Source organism: Danio rerio, chromosome 2 (assembly GCF_052040795.2).
Source record: "Danio rerio strain M-AB ecotype USA chromosome 2, GRCz13ab, whole genome shotgun sequence".
NCBI lineage: Eukaryota > Metazoa > Chordata > Actinopteri > Cypriniformes > Danionidae > Danio > Danio rerio.
In genome coordinates this window covers 18,243,849-18,267,279 of record NC_141022.1, presented here as the reverse complement: position 1 = coordinate 18,267,279, position 23,431 = coordinate 18,243,849, and the positions used below count along the sequence as shown (strand labels likewise).

General features: G+C 33.7%; 1 protein-coding gene and 1 long non-coding RNA gene across 3 annotated transcripts; both read right to left on the bottom strand.

Moving 5' to 3' along the window:
- Positions 1-1,938: 1,938 nt before the first annotated feature.
- amy2a (amylase alpha 2A) lies at positions 1,939-22,440 on the bottom strand. The gene is given in 10 exon segments (NM_213011.2): positions 1,939-2,166; positions 2,679-2,804; positions 4,931-5,052; positions 5,149-5,248; positions 5,333-5,455; positions 13,325-13,458; positions 13,548-13,778; positions 14,031-14,228; positions 14,308-14,454; positions 22,245-22,440. Coding segments are annotated over 10 exon segments (1,539 nt in total). The 5' UTR covers positions 22,413-22,440; the 3' UTR covers positions 1,939-1,976.
- Positions 7,017-12,957, bottom strand: LOC147846309 (uncharacterized). 2 transcript variants are annotated; one of them, XR_015478325.1, is made up of 6 exons: positions 12,859-12,957; positions 11,540-11,573; positions 10,122-10,177; positions 9,880-10,028; positions 9,692-9,768; positions 7,017-8,388 (listed from the first exon to the last, which is right to left on the bottom strand). It is a non-coding gene; the product is annotated as an uncharacterized LOC147846309 (long non-coding RNA). The 2 variants fall into 2 exon arrangements; XR_015478324.1 differs by lacking the exon at positions 12,859-12,957 and adding an exon at positions 12,182-12,560.
- Positions 22,441-23,431: the final 991 nt, after the last annotated feature.

The following is a 23,431-nucleotide window of genomic DNA, read 5'->3' as shown; positions in this document are numbered from 1 at the left end:
ACAGTTTTTGCAATATAAGTGGTATAAGTATATACTTAAGAATTTAATACAGTGATTCAACAATATTTTATAGTTCACTATATTAAATTATGGGAGGCATTATTTTATTTTATTTTTTTATTTATTGAAACTAAATTCTAAAACAAAACTATTGATTTTAATAAGACCTTATCAATGAAATCAATAGAAACTCCATAAATTCAAGAAAACGTATTAATCATAACATGACATGTCATAAATATTAATGCGAATTTATGCATGCCCATGGCAACTGTCATTAAGTGTCATTCTCTCAGTCATTTCAAAAGCAAAAATAACAGAAGTCTTGAGAAGTCTTTGTCATGATAACTTGAATTTACCAACTTGTCATAAATCTGTCATAAACATGATTGTCATGAGACCATTATAATTCTGTCATGATTTTTTATAGTAGTGTCATCAATAATTTACAGTGGTGCAAACTGATTTGTCTTTAAAATGCCATTAAATAAGAAAACATCGCTATTAAAAAATTATTTGACACTAAAGTAATTGGAAAAATATTCATGACACAATTATAATGGCCTTATGACAATCATAACAAGTTTATGACAGTTTTTTGGTCCTAGGGTCCTTTCTTCTTAAATTACTCAATTAGCTGGATTTGGTTACTGAAGATTTGGCACAATCCTGAATTGTTTCGTTCTTCAAAACTCATCCGAGAGTTGATGTCATAGCCATAGTGTAGCCTAAACCTGTGGGGTTCTCTTCCCATGGGGTTCAAAGAGAACATTTGTTAATATGGACTTTTTAGATACAAACACATCTTTTTTTAAGGTACCGACCCAGTTTTTTTATATTTTTTAATAGACAGGGCCAATATTCTTGTTTTTTCGCAAACTTCGCAAAAGTTGCAGACAGCTTTAAAAATATTAAAACACTTTTCAAAATACTGCAAAATTATTTTAGACAACCATTTATTAAGAAACTTGAATAGGCTAACAAAAAAAATCTATTGTAAAAGTAAAAAAAAAAATAAGTTGCTAAATACTCTTAACACATGAATGTATAGAGCATGCAGTCCACAACAAATGTGAAATGTTATTTATTATCATGTTTACAAACAGTTTACTATGGGTTTTATATCATTTTGCTAATGTGAGTAATTGAATATTAATCAGATGATGTCCTTGTGCTATCAGCTAATCATTGCATTGCTGATCATGATTTCGAGGATCGATAAATCTGTCCTTCACTCAAAAAATATATTTATTTGTTTTTGCTTGTTTAAACTACTTATTTAAAATGAGCTGAAACAACACAATTCTTGAGATTTCATTGGGACAACATAATTTTTTAATGTTTAATCCACATAAATTTGTTAAAAGTATTAAGTTAACCTAATCAATTTGTATTGGGACAACATGAATGAATTGTGCGGAACCCTGCATTTTTTAAAGTTCACAACACACGCAGCGATCTCAGATCAGTTCATCTATAAACTTGTGAACTTGCTTGTAAAACCAAATTAGTCAGAAATCAGTTATCAAGATTAAAACATCCAGGATCTGCAAAATCATCTTGGATAGTTTAATCGAGGAGCAAAGAACGGACCCCAGGTAATGTCAAGTTGTTAGACAGGGCAGGATGTAATTGTTTATGTCAAGATTTCATAACAAAGACATCTCAAACAATGTCATCTTTGCATTTAAAATGGCATAACTCGGCTAATAACGGTTATTGAAAATGTGTCACGTCATTATTATAAAGATGTCATGACATTATAAACTCCCCCTTCAAGCAAAGTATTACCCAATGACATTTTAGCTGATGTGCGCTACAGTTATATGTTCATTATTAATTAATAATACTCTAAAACTGGAAATACTAATAAATACCACTAACTTTTGCAATTAGCACCAACAAGTTGAAAACATGTAAAAAATGACATCAGATATATTTTGCATGCTTCTTTTTTTTATTCAAATAAGCATTGTTTAAAGTTTGGAGTCTGCATGAATGGCTATGAATGGGTCTTCCTCCTGGTTGCTGATTCTGAAGGAAGCTTTTCCATCTCCTCCAACATTCACCTCTTTTCCAGTACATCTTCCATTTTCCTTCTGACCAGAGATCACATCACAGTAGGTTCCTCCAGGCAGGCCAGTGCTCAGGCTCACGTTCAGCTCCCTAGAGCACAAAGTCAACATTATCAATGATGTGCTGCTGCAAACAGTAACTGCAGCTATAAAACACTCACATGTGACCCTGACACACAAAACCATCACCAAGTGCATTGTTTTAAATGTATTTATTTCTTTAATTGAGATTTATATAATCTATAAGCTGAATAAATATGTCATTTATTGACAGATGTTTTATTGGAGAAATACAATATTTGGCTGAGATACAACCATTTGAAAATCAGGAATCAAAAGTTTTCAAGAAAATCACGTTTAAATATGTTCAAATTAAGTTTTAAGCTATCATATTATTTATCAAAAAATATGTTTTGATATTTTTACAGTAGAAAATGTGCATTCAAATATATATTCATAAAGCATGATTGCAATGACTTTTGCCATAAAAGACAAATGAATAATTTTGAAACACACAATGATTACAATGCCTATTCCCACAAATATACCCGGTTTTGTGGTCACATATTGTATTTTTCTTTAAACCATTTTTCTTTCTCTTACCAGTCATCATTGTTGATGATAATGAACCCTCGACTGCCACGGCTGAAGGCGATCTGGTTGCTTCCATTGTCCCACCAATTGGAAAATGGCTGACCATTTACAACGTTACGGAAGATCACCATGTTTCTGGAAGAAAATGTATGATTTTATTGCACCTTCATATTATTTCATAATTAAAAAATGTTAAATCTGAAGTACAACATTTTAGTTTTTAAAACCATTCAGTATAGCCCATATATATAAGCAATATCACACTCGTAGCCATATGATATGGCTGTATATCGGCACTGCTGGGAGGCAATATACAGCCAAATCCAATGCAATCTCATGGCAATTTGTAACTTTTTGATTTAGGGAGCTTTCACACCTGTGAATCAATTCAGTTGATCCGAAACAGAGATTACAAATGTTACATTGTTGCTCTTTGCTCCTGGTGCGGTTCGCTTTCACACTGCAAAGTTTCTAATCGGACCAAAAGAGCTAAAACAAGTCACATGCGAGTAAACTCTCCTCACATTGGTCAGAGTGTCAGGGTCCTGCTCAGAGTCAGAGTCCTGCTCAGCTGTCAAGAGAGGTGGTGGTTTGGTGGTGTTTGAGGACCCTATAAATTGTATTTCAACCCTATTTTAAGACCGGGAGGGAGACGAGAGATTACCGAAGATTATCATTCGTTTGCGGGCATCCGGAGACTCGCGAAACTTCCCGCCCTACTCATAATTCTCTCTTCATATAGCCGTATGCCTATTACATATCCATAAAACACAGTGATATAACCGCACTCGGATCGGATCGCTTTCTCACTGCAATCAATCTACTCCACAGTTCATTTCAATCGAGATGAGACCACCTCATTCAAGCGATCTTGAAGCGATTTATTTGTCGTGGATCCAAAAGCGATTGGTGGTTTCACATATGCCAAACGAACCGCGCTAACTGGGCAAACGAGACAGGTTCCGAAACAAAAGTGTAGGTGTGAAAGCACCCTTAGTGGCTAATTCGTACAATTTAGTACAATTTGTTCATCACTTACATTTCTCGTGAGATCAGGCTGGCCATATCGCACTGCAAAGAGTGTGATATTGCATTTATACAGTTTAACGGCATAATTGTGTATATAAAAAAGGAAATCAAACATGGAGAATCTCAAAAACTATTTTTGTACAGGAAACTACTTTCTTCCACCATTAAAATCTGCAGCAGGTCAGAACAACAAAAAATGTTGCTTATTATTATGCGGTTTCTGTTGCCATTTTGTGACGGAACGTCAACCATCAATTCCTTTGCTCTGCTCAATATGATAAGCTGATGGCCGTCTGTTCATTAAATCTCTGAAATTATGCAAACATATTTCAAATGTACTATCCTTATAAATAAACTGCATAGTTGCACCATGTGGACGGAGTAATACACAAGGGTGAAGAGGCTGTACGAGTGCTGTTATTGCAGAATATTTCAATTCATTATATGTCAGATAATGATAACTCTTAATCTTCGGCAGTCATGTCATGTTATTGGCCGTTTGCTGCATGTGTCACTTTTCAGCTGCGTGTGGCCCACAGTTAACAGTTAAACCCTGTGTTACATTGAAAGTTTATATCAAGCTTGGTGAAAGCCCTTAACCTGATTTAAACAAGGCTGGGTTTGATTGGTTTTGTCAACATGAAACATATTCTGCAGCTTAGTTACTAGTTTGTTCAACTCATATTATAAGTACAGCATTAAATTTGATGCATAAATGTTTTCACTGCTAATTTTGATCCATTTTACACACAAACACACACACACACAAAAAAAAAAAAAACACGATTCAAAGATGATTCTTTGGATTTACTGCTTTTTTTTAAGTTAAGGGGTTGTAAAACATTTTATTCATTTATTTTCTTGTCGGCTTAGTCCCTTTATTAATCTGGGGTCGCCACAGCAGAATGAACCGCCAACTAATCCAGCACATTTTTACAGGCAGATGCCTTTCCAGCCGTAACCCATTTCTGAGAAATTGTAAACAATTTAATTGGGCTGAATTTAAACAAACTAATTATGTTGAACATTAATACATTTAATTAGTTTGTTTAAATTCCACACATATAAACTGTTTGTAACATTTTTGCAGACATCATATTTTTCAGTGTAGTTGAAACTTCCTGAATACAATGTAATGTAAAAAAAAATCATGTTGACCCCAAACTTTAAATGTTATTATATGTTAGCAAGTGCAGTACACATTAGCTATGAATCTTAGGTAAGCAACTCACTTGATCTGACGCCATCTGTGCTCACAAACCCAGTTATCTCCACAGGTGGAATCAGGGTTGATGGGAACGGGTTTGGTGGATCCATCACCATTGCTGGGAGGTCCGATCCAGTCATTTTGGTCCTGAGTAATGAAAATTAAAAGCAAAATTTTTTTTTAAAATCATTAAGTCTTGCAAAACAGGTTAGCATTTGTCCCACTTTAAGTGTGATCATCCACCTGTCCATTAACGATGTTGCGATCCCACCGGTAGCTGGACATCACTCTGGTAAATCCATATGGATGAGCCAACATAAAGCCTACTGCCATTTTGTAAAGTCTTGAAAGTGAAAAATAAATATGCGTAAAAATTTAGTTTAGGTTTTATTCACCATGCATTTGCAGATTTGTAAGTTGTAAGAACCTGGCATCCCAGAATGTCACAATAGATGCTCCTCCAGCACCATGTCCTCTCTGGTTATCATGGTTGTCAACAAACACCAGGGCTTTATCAGAAGGCATAAAGCCCCAGCCTTCACCCCAATTCCTGGAAAAAAAGAGCAGTGCATCTGTCAGCTTTGTGTTGCATAAAACTATTTACATATTTATAATATCATGCTCGGTATTCATTTCTTATTCTGTTTTAGGCTATTGTTCAGTGTATGAAGCTAACATGGAGTAATTATTCTATATTATGTTGCTGTGTAAAGTTCCAAATAAGGCATCTGTATAACCGTTGACCGGCTCTGGTCAACAGCTCTGGAGACTAGTGCCTGAAAATGAATTAGTGGATTAAATGTGAATGTGAACAACTTGATTATTCACTCATCAAATAGTCACTTGTTTAGGTTTTAAGTAATTAGTAATTAATTAGTAATTATACCTCAATAGCACTAGAAGTGTTCTGCAATACATTATGAACACATTAAGTACATTGCTTTATATTTTAATGTAAGTACATATTAGTTAAGGACACTTAATATCAAGTGGGACCACATTTTTTAATTAAATTATTTATTCACTTGTTTCGTTACTAAATGAATCAATGTTGAATTGACTGAGTGAATGATTCAATTGCTCATATAATGTCACTCATTTCATTTTTTAAACAAATCAGTGTTTATTATTAATCCGCTGAGTGAATGATTCCTTTGCTTGTAAGGATGCTTAGTCTCCCCATAATATTAAACCCTGAGAACTATTATGGAACTCCATATGAGACAAGACCATGAGAATGGCCAGGCACTGAATCAATAATTTTTTCTAATCTGAGAAGAAGCTAGGAAACCAGTTGTTCAGGTTGTCTTGATCATAGATCCTGAGCCCCCCTCTTTGCCCTGGACTTTACCTTCTCCACCAGCGCAATTCCACACAGAATGTCTATGCTTTTAATATGGTGTATATTGTGGCATTTCATTAACTGAAAATAAGGATTTATTTGACATTCGATCTAAATCAGGCCAAATCACAACCTATAAGGTGATCAGCTTGAATCGGAAGAATCTAAATTTAAATTATTATAAGTTTGAGTCAGATTAAATTAAAGTTGAAAACAAATTTAAATAAATTTTAACAAGTAAAAGTATTTCTTTTCACATTTGCTGAAAAGGCTTACATGCATTTAACCTTCACCCATACTGTTAGTTCTCTCAAAGGACTAAGAGATGGATCCTTACACTGTAAATTCTAACATGTTCAGTTTACTTAAAAAAAGTTTGGAAACCGATTGCCTTATTTTTGCAATATAAACTTACAAGGAAATCTTAAGTTAAGTTAAATTATTGCTTTGAAGTAAGAAAACTAAAACTTATAAAGTAAACTAACTGTTAAAAATTAAGTAAGTTTAATAGAAAATTCTAGTTAACATACTTGTCATTATTTAGTAATCTTACTTAGGGTTTTATAGTAAGATTACTTTAATAACTCTATTTAACTAATACTGTTCTACCATGTTCAGTTAACATCTTAAATGCTAGTAGTCTCAACATTGTTTTAATCCACCATTTTAAGTAATGTCAACTAAAGAAACTACGTGCAATCGGTTTCCACATTTTCTTCAATTAAACTGAACATAAAATATGTAGTTCAACTTACAAGTAATGACATTATACAGGTCTTAAATGTAAACATTTTATTTGACAAAAATAGCAGAATTTCACAATACACTTGTGATATTTTAGTATCACAATACACTTGTACGCAATACAGTTTTGTAAAAACCTGTTGTAAAGTGCTGTAATATACTGTAAACAGCAATACAGACAAAAAATATAATAAACATGTTCAACCCTAAAACACAAGTTTTCGAAAAGGTTTGAAAATCTATCAAAAAAAAACTTTAAATACTTGACACTTGGAAAAAAGATACTTGAATTAGTGTAATTAAACATGCCATTGCACCAGCACCTTAAACATGGCAGCATATAGACACTCACAGAGGAACAGATATTAAGCTTTAAAGCTAATTTGTTAGACTGTGTAGTTTAGATTTTCCTACAGAAAATATCACATTAGTGTGGTCAAAAGTATTGAGTTTGGTATCAATCAATACTGAAATATTAAAAATATCCATTTTCCACCAGCATTTGAGTGCTACTGAGCTCGTTCTTAAACACCATTGATTGGCCACTGTGTTCACAGGCTCAACAGAAATGACTGTGATTGGCTGTGACTGTCATAGGTTTACCATTTTTCACTGAGTCCAAACAAAGTTACACAGACACTGAAGTGTTTCAAAGCCATGTCGATAGCTGATTTGTTTAGAAGCTAACATATAAGCTATCTGGTGATGAATCTACTGATCGACAGTGCTTTGAAGTTATCCAGTGTCTTTGTATCTTTGCACCTGGTGAACAGTGGTGAAGTGTGGTTAAAATAATGACCTTCAAAGCCAATCAGTCATTTCTACTGAGCATGTGAACACAATGGCCAATCAGTTCTTGCAATGTTAGTGGGAAATGGATGGACTTTTTTTTTATTTATTTCAGTACCGATTGGTACCAAACTCAATACTTTTGACAACCCTATAAATCACAATACACTTTTTTGGTAAAAAAAAAAAAAAAAAAAAGTGTTTTAAACACCAAAATGCTGCAGTCCTAAATGTAACACTGCAAACAGCAACATGTTAAAAAGCAACACTTTGTAATTAAACATGCCATTATACCTGAACCTTTAAACATAAAGCACAGCAGTATATAGGCACTCGCCGAATAAAACACATTACGCTTCCCTCCCAGCAAAAGCAACACACGTTGAACAAATTCAAATGCATTGCTCAAAGTCTTTGGGTAGTCCAAATTCAGTGTGTAAATCAAAGCAAAAAAAGAAACATACTGCATGTGGCAAAGTCCATAACCACTTTTCCTTCCAGTATAAAGGCCCACATTGCATCCATAATGAGGTTCTTTAGACATCTTCACACACGACAGTCAGCAGGCCAACATCTTCTGCACTGAAGTCCGACTCTACAATTACATCCTATGAATAGAGAAAGAAAAATAAGTAAAGTTTGATATTCTAAATGGCACTAATAAAGCCTGTAGTGGCCAGGAGACTAAAAGCAGAGGTGAAAAAAATACAATTCCTTGTGCTTAATTTAGTAACACTTTAGTAGGAACCAATTACCCTATTAACTAGTTGCTTATTAGCATGACTATTTGTGTTTATAGTACATTTTACATTCAAATGCTTCTTATAAGAAGGCCTTGCTATGGTGCTCCTTCTTCAATGTAGACCAACACGATGGATTTGCCTGTACTGCTTCTACTAGGCTTGTCATGATAGTGGAATTTATTACCAATCCATATAGTAATTTTAAAAACATCCATTTCCTGCTAACATTTGAGCATTGTTGAGTGTCATTTCTGTTAAGCATGTGAACAGAATGGCAAAACAGTGCTGTTTAAAAATGTGCTCAAAAGTGCTTAAAATGTTAGCAGGAAATTTGCTGCTTAAAATTGCAGCAGAGATTGGTACCAAATTCCAGTATCTTGAACATGATACTATTCTAAAGGAACAATAATTTTTTTTAATTAAAGAAACACTGTAATGTAATAAAACAAACTGCAGTAAAAGTACTTTTAAAACATTTTCAAGAAATTAAATGCAAATGTGTGAGAGACCAATTGGTGCTACATAATCAATATAAATATTTTGTAGGGAAAACTTAATAAATTGGGAACCGATTCATGAATGCATTTGGTTTTGCTAGATTAAACAGTTATTTAGCACACTTTTTTAAAATGTATTAATAACTATTTTTAATAAGAAAATTGATGTTTTAGTATGGCTTTTAGAACAAGGGTGCAGCCATCTACAATCCCACAGCAGGTGACTTCACAGGGTTGGTTATAATACGGAGCATCTTTGACTTTGTGGCTTTTAACACTATCTTTTTACATCTTAATCCAGCAGGTTCTTTCAACTGAAATTATATTTCTCTCAACATATTACATAGGTATTACACTTATTAAGATTTTTTTTCAAGCTAATCTTCCTCCTTTTCAAAACAAGTGTGTTTAAAAATTAAAGAAATGCATTCATTACTTCACTGGCCTATGAAGCTAACTGACCCTGTGACGGCACAAGCTGCTGTATTTGCAACATAGCAATGCTCTTGCTCCAAAGGCCATAATATAACATCCCTCTTACTTTCAAATACTTACATTAAATGCATTTGTTTTATTTTTATAAAATTGAAAATTTTTATTAATAAGTGAAGTAAACTGGAATGACTGCTTCATTTCCAGTCTAAGAAAGCAGAAAAAATAATACTACTTACAAAACACATCCTGAAAATTTCTTTAGACTCATCCCTCTAAAGGACTGAAAGACCCCGGAGAACTGCTGCCAGATGACCTTGAAAAAGTAAAGACAGGTAGACATGCATTATAGCCCAATGAAAACATCAAATGCAATTTATTGCAATCAAATGCAAATTATGATTCAAAGATGATGTCACAAAAATACCTTTGAATTAACATGTTGAAAATTTCTTCTAGTTTTCTTCTGCAATTTTCTCCTGTTTTTTTTTTTTTTATTTCAATCAAACGAGCAGTGTGTGTCCAATGCAGCGTAGAACTTGGATCTCACATTTCTTCCTGATATTCGATTGAATTCTGCAAAGATCCAATCAAAACATTATTAGTCATTAATAACATTCAAAAACACAAATTCACAAAATCACACAAAGTTTTGAAAAGAAAACAAACCTTCTGCAGCACTTGCATCAGCTGGTGTTTCCTCTATGACTTCCTTCTGGATGTCACTGTTGTGCACAAAAACGTAAAGTGTTATTGACATGGCTAAGCGAAATTCTAAAACAAAAAACAGAAATCAGAAACACATGCAATGATACAATGCAATGCCATTTAGCAACAGATGTTACACTTTAACATGACATAGTTAAATGTTCTTGAATAATAAAAGCTGCCAAATACTCCCGGCGCCTGTCATCAAAAGCATGAGCTATACTTGTCACCAAACAGTAATAAACACAACCCCCGATTAAATATAATCATGGCATTGTTGCTGGTGTGCCTTACTTTTATGCGCATTAAAAGTGGAATAAATATTTGTCTCAATTGATGTCTTTAAAAGGACACTGAACTTTCTGACTAGGGTTGCACGGTTTACCGGTACTATGGTAGTATCGTGATACTATGGCTCCAAGATACTGGCGGTGCCACTGTAGTTTGTAAACGGTAGTATTGTCATTAACAGTCTGCCTACAATACATAATGCTGCATGTGAAAAAGTCACTAAAATACTTACACGATTCAGCAACAATAGATCATTGTATTTTAATAGTCTATGGAGCCTTCTAAGGTTGTAAAACTGTAGAATTTGCGCCTTTTATAGTAGCCTATTGCATATTTTGTGATGGTTCATTTTGAATCGGAATTCGTTTATTTCTGTTCCTGTCAATATGATATAATAGCTACAACAACCTGACAATCTATTAAAAAGAATGACTCATAAAGTGAAATTTTGAATTACTTTGGATTCTTATCCGATAATAAGTGTGAAAAAAGTATGATAGATGAAAAACCCAAAATAGCAACAGGAAACATTTTTTGACCACTTCATATAGCCTAGGTTTGTTGGAAAAATGCTCTTTTCTTTATGTATCTTTATTTTAATGTATTTTTTTGCTGGAATGAATACATTTTAGGTGAAGAGATGTGCAAATACTTTTTTCAACAATAAGGGAATTATTTAAATTCAAGTAGGCCTATAATAACATATACAATATATTATTTCTGACATTTTTCTTTATTTCATGGATTTAAGTTATGAATTACAGTGTTGCAATACTACTTGGTATCACCATACTTCAGCTGGTATAGTATTGTAACATAAATTAATGGTATCACAACACAACAACCCTATTTCTAACTAGTCCTCAGATGATTATTCAAATGGACAAAATATTCGGACTATTCTTGATCATGCAGTTCTTTGCTGAGAATTTTGTTAAATGTACTTTTAACGCATTAAACGATTTAAAATTACCCTGACACTCAGTATGGAGACAAGGTAACGTTAATAGAACAATTCATGAATATGTTCTATGGCTTGTGCGGTATTGTTCAAAAAGTTTTCTTTGATGTGTAAGTGCAAAACTTACATTTCCACTGCATATCAGCTCACAAACTGGTAGTCTGAAATAAAAAATAAATAAAGGGTATAATGATATTACAAACCAAATATGCCACTCACAATACTCTAATGGTGTGCTACATTTTAAACAACCTTGTAATTGTTCAAATTTATTTGCCCTAAATTGTTAAAAATTAGTGAAACCTTCTTTAAAAATGCAAACTAACAGGTTTGGCAAAGCCTGTTTCTTTACAGAAAGTTTGCTTATAACAAAGGCTTGTTGATGCCTTTGTGTGATATTGAGCAAACAAAGGGATGTTTCTGTGCTTGGTTGTACGAGTTATACCACTTCATCATTAACGGTATCCATCACACATATTCAGTCGCGTCTGGTCAGATTTATTTGTCATTACAGCAATAAAAAACACTCAATAACGTAACGGCAACACTGGAATAAACCTTCAAAACGGCATAAAGAAAAGACAAATAGCATATAAAACAAATAAATGAGTTAATTAAATATCTCTCGCATTTTCATAAGTTTAACTTTAAGTTTCATAGGGATTGTTAGCATAAGCACACTTTAGCATCATGTGTAAATATGTATCTGCCTCATACAGTGACACAAATCGTAATCGCATCGAAATCCTAAATTACCTACGACACTCACGGGTCCATTTTGAGCTGAAACTGCTTTATAATGTTCTAAAAGCCTCGGCGGGTTCAAACTGCTGCTGCCCCGGCGATCATGGAGAAAAAAACGACTGGTCTGGTCATGAGCCGCTCGCTGACGCCGGACCGAATCACAGCTGATCTCCTCACCTGCTTCCTGCAGGTGATCTCATAAAAGTAAATCTTAAAAAAAAAAACACGCATATTTTCGTCACAACAAGCGCCACTAAAGTTCAGCGATAACTAACGTTACTGTATTTGTAATGCGGATAAATAGGTTTCGTTTTCTTTTTTAAAAATGTAGACCTACAGCTATGTGTTAACTTTACATCTATTTGAACGGATCATTGCGCGCGCTCTTGCTCTCTCAGTGCATCATTTAAAATGGCGCGGCCCGCCCTTTTAGAGCATAACGCCCACTTTACAAATTACTACTAACTTTACAAATTATTAATAGTTATTAAAAAGGACTAAGCAGCTAAAAATAGCTTATCTAGTAAAGTAGACAGTATTGCAAATAACGTGCAGTGGTCAAAACGTTTAGTCACAACATCATGGGCTATTAATTAACGTTAGTTCACAAAACAGCAAACAATTTCACAAAGTGCAGGAAATAAACAGATTACTGATACTATACAAATAAAATCAAAGTAGTAATTAAAACGAAAAGTTTACCTTGATTTACAGCAGTACATCTTCTAAATATGAAATCCTGTCCTTCAATGGCGGTGCTGGGTGGCGTTGGTTGTGACTCGGGATGGGGGATGGGAAATCACCACCCAGTACGCATGCGTAACAGCATGGCTTAGCCCTTATAAGCAATTTTACTCAAATTACATTAGTTATGGGAACTTTATACCTTACTATGTCGGCAACACTAATGCATTTCTAGTAAACTCAACAATTAGCTTAAAATTAAGTAAACACACTAGAATTTTGATAGTAAGGAATACTATTCGCATTTACAGTGTACATGTTCAATCACAAAAACAATCACTTTTCTGATAAATCTAAACTAAATGAGTAATGACTCTACTTATTTATAAAAAATAAAAAAGTCAACATTTTTTACAACCTAACTGTGATTGAAAAACAGAAATGCTAATGTTCAACTTAAATGTAAAAACTCAGCTCGACTTACTTGAGATAGGACAGTTTTTCTCCGTTCCATTTGCGGATGATATTGCCCAGCTTGGCACCATACTTGAACTCAGTCACCCTTCCAATTCCAGTGTATTCGCTTGATGTGATGGGCTCCCCACCAAGATCAATAACCTAATAACATGCCCAATAGCTTACAAGTCACTACCATATTTGCCACCTCTATAAGGATTTTTTTTTCAGGTAGTGAATGACGTAAATACCTCTTGGAAGATGAAAGGTTTGGCGCCAGAGGGGAACCACCGAGTGTTGAGATTGTGGAGCCTGCCATAAACAGCAGACAGATCACCGGGCCACATGTGCTTGCAGGCGTCCACTCTGAATCCAGCAACACCCATGTCAATCAGCTTGTTCATGTAGTCGGCCACCTTACTGCGCACATAGTCCTTCTCCAAAGCCAAGTCCAAAAGACCAACCAGACGACAGTTCCTCACCTACCAGAATCACAGAATTAGTTAGTTCTTTCATGACAAGAGTCCACACTATAAACTCTCAGAAATAAAGGCACAAAAGCTAACTGAGACAATACCTTTTCAAATAGTAAGTCTGTTTTAAATACACTTTAGGTACCAAAATATACCTTTAGAGTACCAATTTGGACCCTTTAGAGACAAATCTGTTGTACCTTTATTTCTGAGAGTGCATGATAAACCATAGTTTGAAATGTGTGTGGTATTATCCTATACTTGATTGATATCCTGGTAGTTCTCAATGTTTCCACTGCCAGTGTTGCATTTGCCATCATTGAAGTCCAGGTTTGAGTATGGAACAGTGGGGAAATCCTTGTTGTTGGCATTGAAATATGAACCACAGCTTGAGTGGGTACCTGATCCACCACCAGATCCACACATGTGGTTGATGACTGCATCAACATAAATGTTCACCTACAACAACAGACCAGTCTGAATTCAACAAATACGTATAGTGATAAGCTTGTTCTACTCTATTTGTTGCTGAATTTACCCCAACATTGTTGCATCTGGTGATCATATCTTTCAGCTCATTTTCATTTCCGGATCTGGAGCACAGATTGTATCCAATTGGCTGATATCTCTGCCACCATGGGTGCCAGGGGTTGGTGACGACAATGCTCTCACTTGGAGGGGAGATCTGAAATAAGAAGATTGATATTGGGTTGGTTTTCTTATGCTCATCAAGAAAGCTTTTGGTTGCACTTTATTTTACAGTACTGTATTTCACATATACAGTGCTTAAAGAATAAATGCGAGATATTCACAATATTGGATTTTTGCAGATATCTATTATACCAGCTTGATCTCACATGGAAATGCACTCATTTAAATAACCTGGGTTAAAAATACCCCAACATATAACCCAACTATAGATTATTATAGCACCTTCCCAAATATGAGTTATTTTAACACAGTGCATTGGGTTTTAAAATGTAACCCAATGCATTAGGCTATTTTGATTAGATGTATTTTTTTCCATTCTGGTATTACTATTGCTACTATTACTAGTACTACTATTAATTGTATAATTATGGTTGTGTAAAAAAATAAAATACTGTTTTCAAAAATATTGAAAATGCTTTATATCCAGTACATTTAAGTTCCAGACACTTAGGTGTTTTAATCTATTTGATATAGATCGGCTATGACGTTCATGTATCAACAATTAAGAGTGCTGGTGAAACGGATATAAAACTTACGACACGGAAAGGTAATTTAATGAAAAAAACAACAAAATTATTGCATTAGACCTTTTAACTTTATTATGCGAAAAACAACATTATGTACACATAATAATACAGCTCTTCTTTGTCACTTAAATCAGTTGACTGTTGAAATTCCAAAATTTTAAACCAACTGGTTGAGTTATTAAAGAAATAACCCAATAAAGGTTAAAAATAACCCAACAATCACCAAATATTTAACCCAACTGGTTGAGTTATTATTAAATAATCCAATAAAGGTTAAAAACAACCCAACAAAGCACCTAATATTTTTAACTCAACTATTGGGTTAAATAAATAACTCCATGTTTTTTAGAGTGTAACTATTTTATATTTTGTCAGTTTAGTGATTCAGTCGTATGAAAAGGTACGATTTTCAAAAAGAGGCATGACAGCAAACCCCATCCTAAACCCTACCATCATTGAGGAATAAGCAAGTCATACTAAATTGTACAAATTAGTCATGAATTAGCCACTAAATTAAAAAGTTACGAATTGCTGTGAGATAGCATTGATTATATCAGACCCGTGACCATTTTAACAGCTGAAAAAAACTATGAATTATTTTTATTTTAAAGTTTGATTACTTTTTCAAAAAATTTCCCCAACGTTAGAAAATCAACCATTTTACATTTTCAAATTTTTATGAAGGCTGTACACATTTAGTGCAAAACCTTTGTCTTTTTGACTAAACTAAAATCACATTTACATCACATAATCTACAGCAGGGGTCACCAACCCAGTTCCTGGAGAGCTACCTTCCAGCAGAATTCAGTCCCAACCTTGATCAAACACACCTGAACCAATTAATAGTACCTAAAGCAGCACTTGATAATTACAAACAGGTGTGTTTGGTCAGGGTTGCAACTGAAATGTGCAGGAAGGTAGCTCTCCAGGAACAGGGTTGGTGACCCCTGATCTACAGGCACACCAACACAATCTCACGGCAATTCGTAACTTTTTCATTTAGTGGCTAATTCGTATGAATTTGTACGATCTAATTCGTACAATTTAGTACGATTTGCTTATCCCCCAATGACGATTGGGGTTAGAGGTGGGGTCAGGTACCACGCCTCCTTTTTAAAATCGTACCATTTCGTACGACTGAACTCATACGAATTCGTACGAATTAGCCACTAAACTGGCAAAACGTAAAATACTTACGTTTTCTCGTGAGATCAGGCTGGGCACACACATGCACACTTCAACACAAATGCACCCAAACACATACACACATGACAGTACATGAAAAATAATGTACTAATATGTCAATCAAACATTTATTTATAATGAACTGATGATAAGCTAGGCAGCAATCAATTATAAGCGGGCCAGATAGAATCTGCGGATGTTTTTCGCTATTTCTGCGAATTATTTTGGTAAAAATCTGCGGATTTCTGCTGAATAATTTTGGGAGTATCCAGCGGAGTATCATAACCAAATCCCTAATATATGAAATAAAAAGTAATAAATTACTGAATAAACACTGAATAAATTTAGATTTACACATTTACTCAAGTACACTGTAAAAAATTGCTGTTAAAAAACGGTCAGATTCTACGGTAAAATAATGTTTTTTCACTAAAAAAGTAATATTCTGTTAAAAACAGTGCTTTCTGGGTAACATTTTTGTTTTCGAGAAAGTAACCAACTGCAGAAAACTGTGAGCTAACAGAGTTCAGATTCGATGTTTTGAAGTCTGTGTTTGAAATCACACTTTGTGTCCTTGTTCACTATTTTATACACTAGTTAACTAATATAGTTCACCTGACAGTTTTAATGAACACTAATGAGTGAATTCAGACACTGATGAACACCTGCTGTTAATAATTACAATTACTGAAGAAAAGAAACAAGAAATACAAACAGTGACTTGAGTTACAACATTAAATAAAATCAAATAAAATAAAACAGCTTCAGTCTCAGCAGAGGATCATTAAACAACTCCACAAACAACAGCAGACACACACTTATTACTGACTGATTTGACTTCCATACTATTCTCATTGAGATCCAACAGAAATTAAGGTGTTTTTTGTGTCACCGTAATGGAGTGAGGGGCTGATTTAGTTGGGCTCTTCACCCTTGAAATCATTTAATAAGACTGTCCAACTGCTGTAATACAGAGTTTACAAAACGTTTGTACTATAGCAATAAAGTTGGGAAGTCAATAAATAGAGAAATCTATTTGTTTGAAATTAGTTCTGATAAATGTTTTGTTATAAATCTGGAAGAAGGGCCTCATGCAATAGATTTTATGCTTAGTTGCAGGTATTAATTTAATTTAATTAATAAGAAGTGAAAACAGGAAAGATACCTCCGTAATTACTTAACAGTTAAGAAATAGCATACAAAAACAGTTCAGTTATGACGAATACACACTCAGACCTCATGAATCTGACCTTGTATCTCAACAATGGTAACATCTCAAATGTTTCATGCTGCAATGCATGCTGGGAGTAACACGGTACAAATATCCCAGCATGCATTGCGGTATAAATAAATGTTGTATAATGGTCTAACAGTTTTATTTATTTGTGTTTGATTCTGCTGTTGTTTATGTTTAGACTTTCAGTTGCCTGTTTGTGAGTTAAACTGTTAATTTTGTTAAATTTGTTGTCACCATTATTGAGGTTCATATGCTGATTATTGATGTCTCTTTGAGTGCGATTTACACCATAGAGCAGTGTTATTGTCCAAGATATTCTTAAAAACTTCCAGAAATCATTGCCATATATAGACATATAATGTAAAACAATAGATTTAACATTGAATAGGAGCAGTAAATTTTATTATACTAAATGAGAACTGACTCTACCATTTAATAGCATCATGAACATCACCAGATCTTATTTAGGTTTTTGGCTGGCTTGCCTCAACAAAGGAGCTTTTTAAACAAAGTTCTTAACAATTGTAGCAGCCAAGATATATAAATGTTAAAAATGACAGGGCTAAGAGCCCAACTAAAGCAAACTCTGTTCTCCATGATGGTGACGTAAAACTTTAACTTTTTCTCAAGAAGAACTTTAGTAGATGTTAAACAAAAATACATGTATTAAGTAATAAGTGTAGCTGGTGATGATGTTTGTAGAGTTGTTTAATCATCCGCTGATCATTTAAATGATTTAATCATTTGTTGTTCTTCAGGTTATTTCATTATAAAGCTGTGACTAAAGTTTTGTATGTTCTGTTCTTGTTTTTTCCCTTCAGTATTTCTTCATTTGTTCATTGTTAATCCTCAATTATCATTTAATTAGTCAGTTAATTAATGAATTTACTTCAGCTTTGCTACAGGTTTCTTGAAGACTCAGTAGTGTGGACACTTCAATAAAAACTGAAGTATATGCTCTGGGGTTTAAAGGGTTAAAGGTGTGAGAGGTAAAAACACAGTGTAAAAATGTATTTTAACAGTAATATACTGTTAATTTACACAACGGAAGTAGACTGTAAAAAAACAGTATATTGCTGGCAACCACAGCTGCCAGTAGATTACTGTTAAATCAAGGAAAAAAACAGTATTTTACTGTAAAACCTGAAGCTAATTTCTTCTGTCTGTCACCGTTGTGGAGGAGAGTAGAGCCAGTGTATGAGTTAAAGATGAACAGTGAACTGCTGATGTTATTCTGCATGTTTTTCTATTTAAAAACATCAGCTGTTTAGTTGCTGATGCAGTCAGAATCTCTCTGGTAGTTCCAGATTTACATGTATGTGTGCTGTTGTGAAAAATAATACATTAGAGTTAAACTGAACTTTTCTAATTAACTAAAATAAGTTATCATTATAAGTATGCTTCTGAGCATATAAAGCACATTACTTCATAAACTCATTCAGCAGTTGACCAAGTTGAGGCAGTTGCTTTCAGTGAGCAAAATGAGTTCACTTGAGTATTGTGTATATCAATGTAGTCTATGTATTTTTACAGCAACATACTGTAAAATAACAGTACATTGCTGGCAACTGCAGCTGCCAGTATTTTACTGTTTTTTAACGGGACAATTTTTAACAGTGTAAATAAACAGAATTAATAATGGGCTAAAAATCTGCTGAAAATCTGCGGAATTCTGTGGAAAATCATTTAAAAAATTATAAGGCATGCAATAATCAAGAACTAACTTTTCGGCCCATAAACTGCCATTCATACGCAATCGAATGTGACAGACCAGCAATGGTGTAAAGTAACAAATTACAAATACTCAAATTACTGTAATTTTGTAGTTTTTTAGAAATTGTAATTTACTAAGTAGGTTTACGAAAGTGTATTTTTACTTTCCCTTGAGTACTTTTTAGAGCAGTATTGGTACTTTTACTCCACTATTTTTCTGCAGTCACTTTTTTATTTTTTCTTGTCAATGGGGGATTAGAAGAATCAGTCCTGTGATTCCTGTCCAATCAAATCACAGATAATGAACTACCTCAAGACATGGGCAATTTATAATGGTAGCAAACTGTTTGGAAGCATTAAAAGTGTCCAAGAAGATGTCAAAAATCTTTACATGGATTGACCCGGAGACTTTAGATCAGGGGTGTCCAAACTCTGTCCTGGATGGCCAGTGTCCTGCATAGTTTTGCTCCAACTTCCTTCAACACACTTCCTTGAAAGCTTCTAGTATACCTAAAAAGAGCTTGATTAGCTGGTTCAGTTGTGTCTAATTGGGGTTGGAACTAAAATAAGCAGGACACTGGCTTTTCAGGACCAAGTTGGGACACCCTTGGTTTAGATGCATGTCACTGATGAGAAGATGACAGATGTTTACTGAAAACCGAAATGGCCTTAAACACCCAGCAGGCACAAGACGTCAACATGTAGCCATGCCTGATGAATAAATGTCATGTCAGTATTTGACATCAATATGACGTTGGTTTAAGATGTCGGCTCGAGGTTGGACTTTGGTCACTTTCTAACACAACATAAAATATGTCAAATATCATCGTCATTTGTTGATGTTAATGGACGTCAAAATAACATTGTCCTTAGACACTGGCTAAACATTGAATTTTATGTTTTAAGTCTAACCTTATATTCATGTCTTATGACGTTGTGTGCCTGCTGAGCAATCACTAAATGCACTACAGAATTTTACGGTTACACACATCCACAAATTACACATAAACGCATCAGCTTTGCATACTCACAACTCACTACTCTTGAGTACTTTTGAAAGGGCTTCTCTTTACTAATTCTCCTTTCAAATTTTAAGTAATATTAGAGTGGTATTAGTTAGTAACAGTTACTTTTACTCTACTTACTCTACAATTGTAGGCAAGTAATGGTACTTCAACTTAAGTAAGATTTTTTTCAGTACTCTTTCTACCACTGGAGACCAGAAATGCAAGCTCGTGCGACAAGTTTGGCAGTTTGCCGTGTTACAAAGCTCAAGCTTGGTGAACTCTGACCTGCAAAATCCTATCACATGACTGCGTGAGACCAATTGAAGATCAAAACATGGCCTCTCTGTACACTCTTTTTTTAATGTCTAATCATCTTGTTTAATCGTGCTCCTTTTCGTCGTAAGGTAGAATTTCGCTTGCTCAAACTCTAGTGTGATCACAGCATTACATGAATTCTTGTGTAAATAAGGGCTACCATAATTACATTTTGGTACATGCTTGTTAGTAAATGTAGTAATTAACACTTTAGTTTTAGCTAACTGTAACTTTACTTAGAGGGGCGCATCGTCAATAGCTCTTTCCTAACCATGAAATCTTGTGTATAAACATAATGATCATTTAAGTCTGTCTAGTGTGCGTTTACCTTAAAAAACAATAGAACATTTTTGGTCTACATCAAAATGAGCAGTTAAGAATGACTTAATGATAATTTGCCCCTTCAAGTAAAGTGATGACATAAATATAGATTAACAGATGATGAGTTTATCTTAGTTACATATAGCTGAAACTAAAGTGTTAATTAATACATTGATTAACAAACATTACTTAACAGATATGTACTAACAGGTAATTATGGTAGCCATTATTGACTCATGACTTGTGACTCATGCTGTAATGATAGTTCTTGATTAGCGAATACATTAATTAATTAGTTCATATTTAGGTATTGTTTAATTTACATATTAGTGTAATTATTCATGTAGTTAATGTAAAATGTTATCAATAATATTCTGCTGCTTTTACTTTTATTATTACTGTCTTGCAAAACCTTTTCACACTATTTTAGCATTTTTAGTCAAAAGCGAATGTTCAAACTACCTATTTAAAATGAGCTGACACAACACAATTATTGAGATTTTGTCAGGACAACTTAATTGTTTTATATTCAATCCACTTAAATTTTCAAAAACTAATAAGTTAACATAATTCTTTCATGTTGTCCAAACACAATTCAAGAGTGTGGAACCCAGCATTTTTAAGTAAAACATAGACATTCACTGGGTTTTGATGGGGTTGTTTCTTTCTCAAAATAGATTTGATAATTTAATAAAAAAAAAAAAAACTCTTTATTTTAGAGGTTTAGTAAATGTTGGTTATTTTTGACTAAAATGCAGGGTTCCACACAATTCATTCATTCTGTCCCAACACAAACTGATTAACTTAATAAACTTAGGTAGATTGAACATAAAACTATTAGGTTGCCCCCCCCCAAAAAAAAAATCTCAAGAATTGCGTTATATTAAATAAGTGCATAAACTATAAACAAAATCCTGGTTGTCTTAAATTGAATCAAATTAACTTTATGGGTCCATTGAACTTATATTATGTTGAACTGATTTGAAGAAGCTTGTATAACTTATAAAATTTAGTTAGAACATGATTAACTTAGTTTAATAAGTTACAATAAACTAAAAACATATGCTTTCATGACTAATTGTTCATATATATATATATATATATATATATATATTTATATACACGATTCTAAGACCACACAAAAGTTAATTCTAAAACAGATACTCAACTTAACTCAATATTTTGGTATTTTACAGAATCCACAAGTGTTCTTTTTGACTATTAAATTAAATAAGATGCATGAATTTATGACATAATGCCATGTTATCTCTGTATTTTACTTTTCTTTTTTTTTTACTATATTTCTTAATCTATCAGTTGCAGTGCTCAAATTTAAACTTGAATGTAACATTCTAATAATATTGTGCAAAGTAAGTACTTAAGAAAATATTTTAAGACAAATGTAACTACATGGGTTAAGGTTTGGTTCAGGGATTGGTTTAGGGGTGAGATATGTTACCTGAACTCCACCAAAGCCGTTAGGTCCGAGGTAACGCTCACATTCTGCCGCAATATCAGCCCAGCGCCATTCAAACAGGTGGACGATGGCGGTCCTTCCGCTTTTGGTGTTGGGGTCAAACTGAGCAAGGCTCAGCCCAACCAACGCTGCCAAGATTAAAAGCTTCATCCTTCCCTGGTTCAGAGAAAAACTTAACAAAAGCCAGACTCAAGAGCAGTTTATATACAAATTTATATTTTCACTCTGACCAATCAGAGAACTTGGGAAACACACTGGGAAGCAGGTGGAAAACATTGTCAGTTTCTCATGGTACAAGGTAAAAATTCTGACTTCTCTAAATAACCTTATCAACATTTTAAGTTATAAAACACAGTTACACAACAAATAAAAAGTGCTCTTGGAGCATTTTTGACAACAAATTTGATGGCACTGGGTTAAAAAGGCTTTTTCACTACATTAAAAAAATATTCATTGGATTTACTCTTTTTTTTTTTACAGATAACTGGTTGCAAACAATTTATATGGTCTAAATTTAAGCAAACTATTAAGCATTTTAATTTGCATTTTAAACAAATTAACATTTAATTTATCTGTTTAAATTTAACCCATATGAAATTGTCGGCAACTCATTACCTTAAAAAATAAGTAAATCCAATGAATCATTTTTTCAGTGTACTTGAACTGTTAGACTAAACTGCTAAACTCATTTATAGTCTCTGGTTATCTGTACGTGTTAATATGTATTTACACATTGTTTTAGGCATCCTTTTCAAAAATGTAAATATAGAAATCTAATAGTGATAACACAGAACTGGTTACATAAGGTAATTACATGGGTCAAGCTTAGGTTCAGGGATAGAGATACTATCTGCTTATCACAACACATGTACAGTACAAGACAAACAGAAGTATAAAACAAAGCACTACATATCTGGTTTTAAATGAACTGTACAGTATGTTGTTGCATGGTTTACAGTTTTGCATGTACAGTAAGAAAGGAGTAACTGTTCTGTTGACTGAAAGATAACTTGTTGAACCCAGAATGGTTTTTATGTGACATCACTGCAAAAATAAAAAATAAAATAAATAATTAAAAATAAAAAAAGAAGAAAAGTAGGTTTATTTTGAAGAGTGTGTGCATGATATTGAAGTGAGCTATATGCATTTGACAGATGACTGATGGAGAT